This window comes from Merops nubicus, unplaced genomic scaffold (genome assembly GCF_000691845.1).
Source record: "Merops nubicus isolate BGI_N331 unplaced genomic scaffold, ASM69184v1 scaffold16156, whole genome shotgun sequence".
Taxonomy (NCBI): Eukaryota; Metazoa; Chordata; class Aves; order Coraciiformes; family Meropidae; genus Merops; species Merops nubicus.
In genome coordinates, this window is record NW_008614484.1 from 1 (window position 1) to 9,965 (window position 9,965).

Sequence of the window (9,965 nt, forward strand, 5' to 3'; positions counted from 1 at the left end):
GGATATGTTGCTTGCTGAGGGGTTTTCCTAATGCTTGGCCAGGCAGAGGGGGCTTTGGAGTCCTTCTCTCCAATCGCTGATCCTCCCCGAGGATTTGCTACTGGGGAAAGAAGGGGATCGAGTCTCCCAAGGAGCAGGAGAATATTGGGGAGGGGGAACCTGCTCAGTGACCACCCCATCCCGAGCAGTCCAGGTGTGGAAGCTGCTGTCGGAATCACCCACGCACGGCGGAGGAGCCTCGGGGAAGAATGAGCGAGGGAATGAAAGGCCCCACGTCGGCGGCGAGAGCTTGTCAGGCGCCTTTCCCCGGGGTACAAAGGGCAGCTTGATTTGTGGGGAAGGCAGCCCTGTGACAAATGGGGAACTCGGGGGAAACTATTCAGGTCTCCCCCCCGGCAGCTGACGTGGAGGCCGTTTGAATAGCGGGGGCGAGGGGCTCCGCCCTCCGAAGCGCTGGAGCGCTTTTAATTGGAGGCGAGTGGCTTTGCAGGGGAAGGGCTGCCGAGAGCCAGGAAGCAGGTGGCAGATTTGGGCTCTCCCAAGCCCCTGTCTAGCGCCGAGCGGCCGCGCTGGGCCGTGACTAAACAGAAAACTTGTGTCAGTAGATACTCGGCTGCTTGTGGTGCTTCTCCTCTCTCTTTTCCCACTGTTTTCGGAGAAGTTTGTTCCTAAATTTCACGGCTTATCTCCTCAGCCCGACCAGTGTCTGATGCTCTGCTGTCTGTGTCACACTGAATTCTTTTTCAGAGCTGGCCATGACGTTGGGTTGCCGTTCTCTCGAGCACGTGCTCGCCCAGGAGAAGGGCGATTTGTGCGTAATTTCTTTTTTAGAAGCCCTTAAGGAGCTAATCCCTTAAGGATCTCCGCAGCTAATGCGCTTTGGAGAGCCCCGCCGTGGGCGTGGGGGAGCTGCTGGGTTTGCTCGGTGGAGTTTGCTGCTGCCGGCCGAGCTGCTTGTCTTCTGTGAGGAGATAAGGCGAGGGATCTCTCCGGGAGATGAGTCAGAGGAGCCAGAGCCTGTGGTTGTGTCTGTGCCAGTTGGTGTTTGGCTTTGGAGCAAGAGGGTTACGTTCCGTGCGTGGGCACCTGTAGAGCTTCACCCTTCCAGTGGCTGGGGCGTTGGAAAGAAAGGGATGGATTTGATTTCTTTTGTACTGACTGGGATAGTTTCTTTAGGAACAAACCCCAGCAGGTCAGATTCTTCCCAGAAAGGGCTGTAGCACATCCCTGACTCGGAGAAGCATCTGAAAAAAAGCATTCCATTAGTTGACTTCTCCCACGCTGCAGTCTTAGGTTGTCTCAGTAGCCCTGGAGGTTGGCTCACAGCTATGTTTTGATTCTGTGGAGACCTTTGGAAGATCCATTCCAGAGAGGTGCCCACGTTGGTTGGACTGTGAGAGATCCACCAGCATGGACAAGCACAAACTCCTTACATTGGCGTGTGCAGCTCGCTGCTGGGAGCACAGAGAGTGTTTCCATTAACGTGTCAGACAATATTTGTGGTCTCTCTCAAAGCCTTTCACAAGCTGGACAAAATTTATGTCTCCTAATTGCATTAGGCTCGTAGGGTAAGTCTGACATTTTAAATTAAGGCATATTGACGTTGCATCTGGATAAATGGCCTAACCTTTGTGTGCTTGCTCAGGGAAAGATGTTATGGATTACTAGTTAACTCCAAGTTACTCATTAGGAAATCTAGATGTGGGGGGGAAGGAGTTTTGATAAGACTATCCTAACCTTTGCTGCTTGGCAGCAGCATTTTATTTCCTCGTTGGATGTAACTAATCCCAACAGAGATCTGGGTGAAAACCTGAGCAAAGGGGGGAAATATTGGAGAGAGGTTTGTCTGCTTGGAAGCATCTGCTGTGGGCTAAACCAATCAGGGGTAGAAAATCCAATAATGGTTCTCATTCCATGACATCGCTCAACTTGTCTGTTAATAACAAGTTTTTCTAACCTGGTCAGGAAGGGAAAAAAAAAATGCACTTCTCAGGGTCTGTTGGGGGAAAAAAAGAGTTTCTGTCAAGGCAAGCTGTTGTTTTCCTTCCCAGTGTGAGGCTGAGACGTTGCTGTGAAGGGCTCTTAGTGCTTGGATGTCAAGTCAATAAGGATTGGGCTTCAGAAGTGGGTTTTCTTTCTGGCTACACAGACCAGGAAAGGGCAGAGAGCATTGCAGCTGTAACTTCAGTGCAGCCTGTTAGGGCTGGCTTCCTCACGGTGGGTTTTTCCTTCTCTTGCAGGGTTTGGGCCCTTTGGAGAGCACGCTGTCAATGCCAGCTGGATTGCAGTGCAGGTAACGTGGCTCTTAGGGGGTTTAACCTATCCACACCAACTTCCCTTTGCAGCAGCTCTTTCACAGCTTGTCTTCCCAGTGTATTTGCTGAGACTGGCTCTCTCCAGATGGTCAGCTGGATAATGTTTTATTCACTTCTCTAAAAACAGTCCCTAAGCTGGTAGAATTTAATGAGACCGAGTTAATGTAGCTGAGGGAAGTGAGGAATTCGTAGACTGACTCCCTGGATTTGAGAGGCAGGGAGCCTGGAATCTTCCTCTGCTCTGGAGAATTCAAAATAAATAAACAAACCAACCCAGAAGCATTGTGATGGTTTTCTCTCAGCTTCAGCTGGAATGTGAGCGACTTGGTGAACCTTTAAGCCAAGTCTCCCTTGTAATGAGTGGTCAGATGGTCTCGAGTGCACTGCAGAGGTGTCCACCCTGGAGCTGAGTGTCAGGACTGGCTCCAGAGCGATGCAGCCATCCCTGTCTCCTTTCCCTGCTTGGCTCCTCCAGTGCTGAGCAAAGCAGGAGGTGTGGAGGGGGTCAGGCAGTGTCTGTGGCCTCCTTTGCTGAGGACCAGCAGCAAATGATGGTTGACTCGTGGAGTTTGACCCCACTGGATGCAGGTGCCCATGGAGGATTGTTGACAGTTGGACTAGATGACCTTTAAAGGTCTCTTCCAACCCAAGACATCCTAACAGTTCTCTGATCCTTGCTTGAGCAGATGCTACACACTTGGACAAATCAAGTTTAAGCCACTTGTAGCTGTGTGTCTGCACGAGCACATTGGTCTGTGTCAGGTTGATAGGCTCACAAATGAGGCAAGAAGAGCTCGGCCCCAGCTGAAGTGAGGAATTAAGGCTGCCTGCTGTAAAGACATTAGCTGGGGACAGCCCTGCCACATTATCCCACTTCTTCCTTATTTGTCACTTCTGGATGTGGTTTATGAGAAAGCTGCTGGGAATTCGAGGGGACCTTTTAGTACAGTTGCCCAGGGAATTAAATCTATTTTCCTCTCCAACACGTCTCTCTTCCCTTCAGAGCTCTGAGATTAATATCTTCTTTAGAATGCTTTTAAATTAAATCACAAACTCTAATCAATTACAGTCAACTAATGTCCAGATGTCTAATGTGTTGGCTGGCACAAGAAGATGAAACCTTTGCCTCCAAGAGCCTCTTGGACAGGAATATATTTGAGGGAGGGTTTGCTCAGTTTAAGTGTGGGGGGGAAAAATATAAGTTGAGAGCCTGTGGAAAAAAACAGCACTGAAATTTCATAGTGAGGCTGATGGGTTTGGTTCCTTCTTGCTCGTGTAATTATAAACAAGCTACTTTTATTCAAGAGGAGATGGACAAAAGGGGATTGTGCTTCCAGGACAGGAAGAGTGGTGGCTGTTGTGATGGGGCTTACAAATCCAAACCTACAATTCCTGTCGAGAGACACGGTCGGTCCCGCAGCGCGACGGCTCGAGGAGCCAACAGCCCCTCAGCCCTGTGGTTGATAGATAACACAATCACGCCCGTTTTAAAGTCATTTTAGGGGCTTGGGGGTGTTTTGAGAGTCTAAAACTAGAGCTGGTGGCTCATGAGCTGCTGGGTTGGGGCTCATCTTCCTGCGAGTGCTGTTGAACAGCTCGCGGCGGCGGCTGCCTGCAGCGCTGAGCTCGCAGGGGCAGTGGGGAGGATTTGCCTTTCCTTCCCCCGCCCCAGCCCCAGCCCCGAGAGGCCCAGACAAAAAAGGAACAGCATGTCTTTGAGCACATGGGAGTGGGGCATTGTGCGAGTTTCAGACAGGGGACTTCATGGAGCTGAGTGGACACAAAGGCGTGTCTGAGTTTCTGAACCCCAGACGGTGTGATCTGCATTTTAATAGAAGAAAAATCAATTAAACAATCTTTGTAAATCCTTCCTAGCTTTAGGGCTAAGCTAGTTCTGCTTTATTACATCTTTTATTATCCTGCATCCCGAGGATAAAATTCACTGCTTTTCTTTCCAGGTCTCTTTTTGGGTTTATTTGGCTTCTTATATAGGACACGGATACGGTGTGTGGCTTTTCCTTCTGACCACAGTGAATTCTCAGTGTAGCTCTTTGGTTTTGAATGATTTTTACACATGGGTACCTTAAACAGTGGCTGTAGCAGTCAAATGGTGTGAAGATGAAATGTTTGGAGATTTTTTACACGCGGGGGAGAGTTCTCCTATCAATTCAGAGGGAAGACTAACTTCTTTCTGCTTTCTTCTACAAGGCTTACAGTAAAAATATTCTGTGTCAATGTGGATTTGCTCCTCTGTGCTTAATATTTCAGCTGAGGAATTCTTTCCACTGCAATTTCTGCTTGGGAGGGACCTTCCTTTCAAGAAGTGGTTACTGAGACGGGCTCAGTGCCTGCTCTGTCCTCCCTGGTGTGACTTGGGTGTAGACACAGGTGTGCCCTGTGGAGTGTGAAGCTGACAGGCTCCTGCCTTCATCCCCCTGAAGAGCTTCTGGCTGAGCCCCGGAGGAGGAGGAGGAGAGAGGTCAGAGTGCGTTTTGACATTGCTAAGGACAATTGCTGTCAGGGTGTCTAGACAGACCTGATAAGGATATTAGAGGCTCACAAAGACCCCCATTGTGGAGGGGTCAGGGAATCGGTCAGGCACGTTCGTTTTTCTGTGTTTGTCAGGTAGACAGGGCTGGGGGTAATAAGTTGGCTGGGGGCCAGTGGACATCTTTATTATCAGAGGGAATGCGGCATTTGGTTAAAAGAAGAAGCTGTGGATGTGTAAAGCTGAGGGTTAACGTGCCTGCCCGAGGAGAAGGTGCCTGTGCTGCCCGAGGTGCCTCACTCCCTGCAGCTGCTCCTTCTGCTTCAGCCCTTAAAACTTCCCCTGATCAAACCCATCTTCAGGAGGAGCCATTCCACGCCCTGCAGCAAAGCGAGGACGAATTCCTACCAATTAAAGCTCTGGAGATCTTCCTGAAGAGACTGGCTTGGATTTGAATGCTCTCATTTGTAAACTCCTTACTTTGTTAATGCACCAAGGAGGTTTTGGAGGCAGGTTTGTGTAAAGAAGATGTGATGAAACCTCCCTTAGCATCCATCTCTGGTAATGACTGTCTGTGGGTGCCAGACGCTGATCAATACAACCAGCCTTTAATATCAGACTTGCCCTCGGAGCCAGAGCAAGTGATTTATCATTGTTGCTGCTCAGATCTGCTGGTCCGTGGAAGTCTCACTCTTGCCTTTGCTGCTTGTTGTAGTTGTTTTCAATCCTTTGACACTGTCCCTGCAAGTGTGAAAGGTTTTCTAAGTAAACAGATGACTCGTGCTGATAACTACAGGAGAAAAGGACACTAAGATAGTGCTTGTTTTTATATAGAGGAGGTAGGATGGTAACAGGGGAGTCCAAAAACTCCATCTTGACCTCTCCCTTCAGCTGTCTTTAATCCAAAAGAATTCTAAACCTAGGGAAATCCAGGATTTGAAATTGAGTAAGCTTTGCTGAAAAGAGCTAATCTGTGCTCCTTGGCCTGAAGTTTTTAAGGGTAATCTCCGTGGGCAGGAAAATAAAGCCGAAAAATCACGTTAAAGAGCAGCTCTGGGCCCTGATCACTGAATCTGAACCTGAATCAGGGGTAACTTATTCATTAATATTTTGAAGTGCCCTTTGATAGTCTGGTAGCTTCTTCTGTTGCTGTTCCTACCACAGATCCATGAGAGCAGCTACAGTGGGTTGTGGATGTGGGAGTCAGGTTATTGTCTTGCTGTGCCTGCAGCCCCTTTGATGACAAGTTATCATTTTGAGCTCTGGGGGTGAGAAATCTTACATTTTTCAACAGACTTAGATCTCAGAGGAGCAGCAGTACTAGACAACAAGCTTCTGCTCTGTGTTAACTTGAGGAATGCTGGAGTTGGTTCTTCTAACTGGAACACAAGGCTGGCAGCAGAGGTGTGAGAGCACACGGCTCCATCGCTCTTCGGAGAGGAAGCACCTGCAGCCTCTTTCCAAAAGACTCAGAGCTGTGGGGGGACCCTGACAAAGGCTTCGTGGCACATTCAGTCACTTACAGTCTTGAAAAGCAACTGTAAAGTTGTTCAGAGTGCTAAAAAATGTTGTCTTCATCAGAGGGTGGCTTGGTCTGAGTTAGATGCTGTTGGATCTCATTAAACACGATAGCTGAAGTTGCTTCAGCTGCTGGAGAAGTGCCTCCCAGGGCAGCCCTGCACAAGGCTCCTCTGTGTCAGCTCAGCTGATGGTTTTGTTTAAGAATGTTGGAGGTTTTTTTTTTCCAGAGGCTTCACCCATCGTGTGTCTCCTTTCCTGGAATTGAACGTTTGGGTTTGGCCCTGAAAGGTTTCACTTCTGATGACCTGTGCTGGGCTAGACTGGTAAAGGCTGAGTGGAGCAATCCTCAGACTGAAGCCTTACTGGTGAGACTGGAACATGTTGAAATAGACACCAAAGAAAAGCAAGGGAGAAGTGTCCAGGACCACAGGCTGCATGGAGAGGGAACTTGGGGTGCTGGGATGAATCTATGCCTTCCAGCCAGATATTCTGGGGAAAAAAAAAAAAGATCTTTCCTCTTCCCTTCTGGTTTTAAAGAAGTATTTGCAAGGTATTTAGCTGTGTTTTAAAAGGTTTAAAGAAAATGGTCTGTGTTTATTGCCTGGATATTTGGGATGTTTTCAAGGCATGGCTTTGGTTAATGTTACAGAGGGAGAAATAATTTGCTGCACTGGTTGAATCACTGCAATGGTAACAGCTCACACTGCAAAATTAAATACAGTCTGAGGGACAGGTAAAGGCAGCAATGGAAACCCAGGTCCTGTTTTGGAAACGGGCTGATTTTGGCAGATTCTGCTAAAGTAAAAGTAAGACCAATGTTCAGGGAGGAGAGAGGTCTGATGTTCTTTTAGCCTCTCAGAGGAGGCGCGTTTGCTGATGTTCATGGAGACTCACGGGATCACAGCCTGGTCATTAGACAATGATATAAACCTCCCAATTCTACTTTATCTACATACTATCTAGTTCCTTCAAGAAGTGAGTATGATGACACACCTCCAAGCAGCCAACCTTTCTCTCCAGTGTGGGCGTTTGCTGATAACTATTGTCAGTTAAATGTTGGTCTCTTTGTCATACACACATCAGAGCAAAACAAACGGCTCTGTGGGTGAAGGCTGTTAAGGCAGGTGGAGAGATTACCAGTTTTGTTGGTTTGTTGGGGTGGTTTTTTTTTTTACAGTGCTGTTTACAAGGTTACACAGCCTGTAGTAGAAGCTGATGTTAATCCCTGAGCCTTCCAGAAGTCCATCCTCTGCCTGACCATCTCGGGTTTGTTTCCTCAGGAGCTGGAGAAGCTCGGGCTGCGAGACGACGTGGATCTGCACGTCTATGAAGTGCCCGTTGAATACCAGACAGTGCAAAGGCTCATTCCTGCATTGTGGAAAAAGCACAGTCCACAAGTGAGTGAGTAAGGGGAGGAGGAGTAAAGGCACAACAAATGCTTGAAATCTGTCATGCCCACAGCTACGACCAAAATACAAAGTCCCATTTTTAAAGCGTGTTCAGATGGGCAGTCCCCTGGTAGATCTTTTCCTGTTTTGCAGTGAGAACATGTGAATTTGTAGGGTTTTATAGCTGGGAATGGAGCACTCCAATTAAGGGGAGCAGCCGGTGTGAAGAGGCCACTGCAAAGGGCTGTCTAGACAGCTCACAGCCAGGCTGTGCCACAGGGGCTCTCCCAACACACCAACATGCTAACGCTCGTTTTCACCCCCAGTAATTACAGTTGGGGCCAGGAGGGGGTGAAAGAAGAATTGTTCTGTACCAGACCCACGAGCCCCTGGATAAAAAGGACTTTTGGAGGAAATCTTGTTCGTGGGGATTTGAAGATCTTCTGCCAAATCAAATCTTAAATCTACTCCTGTTGTCTGTAAACCAGAGGTGCTTATCTGAAAACGAGGAATTTGGCTTAGAATGAATATTTTGGGCTGTTTCTTAGTGTTCTCCCCCCAGTGAGGGTGTACAAGGTTCTGCTTGTGTGAGCTTTCCCAGTAATTACAAACTCCTGCAACGACTCCATCAGCAGCCTGGTGCTTCTCCACTGTTTAGAGTTGAGCTGATCTCACCTCTTCCTGTTCCCTTGTAGCTGGTGGTTCACGTGGGTGTGTCGGGGATGGCTACGACCGTCACCCTGGAGAAGTGTGGCCACAATGTGGGTTACAAAGGCTTAGACAACTGCAGGTTCTGCCCGGGCTCACAGTGCTGCGTGGAGGGTGGCCCAGAGTGCATCGACTCCATCATTGACATGGACACGGTCTGCAGGAGAGTCTCGGCGCTGGGGCTGGATGTCACAGTCACCATATCGAAGGATGCTGGCAGGTACAGGGGTGCTGGGGATCCCCAGGGAGAAGACACCCCTTCCACAACACCCCATCCCCTGCTGCTCAGCTCGTGAGCCCTCTGGGACTCCTACAGGCCTCACTTCTCGTGGTGGTGGCAGCACTGTCCGTTTCTCAGCGCTCACCCAGTCATCAGGGGAGAAGGATCTTGATGTTCTGTTGTCCTACATTGGGTTAAAGTGATTGTGCAGACTCACAGGACCTGGCTTGTGTCCCACTGTTGCAGGATGGTGCTGCACTGCTGAGTGATGGGAATCCCAGAGTTGTTTTGATTGGAAGAGACCTTTAAGATCATTGAGTGCAACCGTTGCCCCAGCACTGCCAGGTCCCCCCTGAGCTGTGTCCCTCACATCACATCTCCACAGCTTGGAAACCCCTCCAGGGATAGGGACTCCACCACTGCCCTGGGCAGCCTGGCACAGCCCTGGACAACCCTCAAGGGGAAGAAATTGTTCCTCAGCTCCAACCTCAACCTCCCCTGGGGCAACTTGAGACCGTTTCCCCTTGTCCTTGTTTATTGGGAAAAGAGCCTGTCCCCCACCTGGCTCAAATCTCCTTCAGGGAGTTCGAGAGAACTACAGAATCCCCAAAGAACCCACAGTTTCTCCTCTCCTGCAGTTGTTTATCACTTGTTGCTAAGTAAACTCTCTTCTTGTGTTTCAGGTACCTCTGTGACTTCACCTACTACACGTCCCTGTACCAGAGCCGTGGGAGGTCGGCGTTTGTTCACGTGCCTCCCTTGGGGAAACCCTACAGCGCAGAACAGCTGGGCAGGGCCCTCCAGGCCATTATAGAAGAAATGCTTGATGTTTTGGAGCATTCTGAAGACAAAATCAATTGTCAGCATGAACACTGAAAGCGGGCAGGAGCTCTCCTGGTATTGCACTTCCAAAAGTTTCCCCGCTACTGAAGTACTGGGGAAAAAAAAAAAAGTCTCTAACGTACAGACCCGGAATTGGAGACTTCAAAAAGGAAAATTCCACTTCTAGAAATTGACTCTTTTGTTGGTTTTGGGTTTTTTTGTTTGTTTGTTTTTTATTGTCAGATGTGTGCGTTTCAGCCTAGGCAACAAAGGATTCCAAATCTCTTCCCGAAAACACCCACAGCCTCTCATTTCTGAAGGGGTTGGGGGGGGTGTGCTGTGCTTTACCCAGAGCTGGTCTGTCAGCCAGGTGACAGCTGCTGCCCAGGCTAACACAGCACAGATGGAAAGTTTCTCAGCTGGACTTGGCCTTCAGGTTCAGGGAGTTGGTAACCCAGTCTAATAATGGCTAGTTCTGAAGTTGAAGGGTTCACTTTCCCATT

The 9,965-nt window shown here is 49.0% G+C and overlaps 1 protein-coding gene across 1 annotated transcript; it reads left to right on the forward strand.

The window, feature by feature from the left end:
* Positions 1–2,240: 2,240 nt before the first annotated feature.
* Positions 2,241–9,573, forward strand: PGPEP1 (pyroglutamyl-peptidase I; the record flags this gene model as incomplete). The annotated part of the gene is made up of 4 exons (XM_008942253.1): positions 2,241–2,293; positions 7,605–7,721; positions 8,408–8,640; positions 9,324–9,573. Coding segments are annotated over 4 exons (596 nt in total), but the record flags the coding sequence as incomplete, so codon positions are not given.
* Between the last annotated feature and the right edge of the window lie 392 nt (positions 9,574–9,965).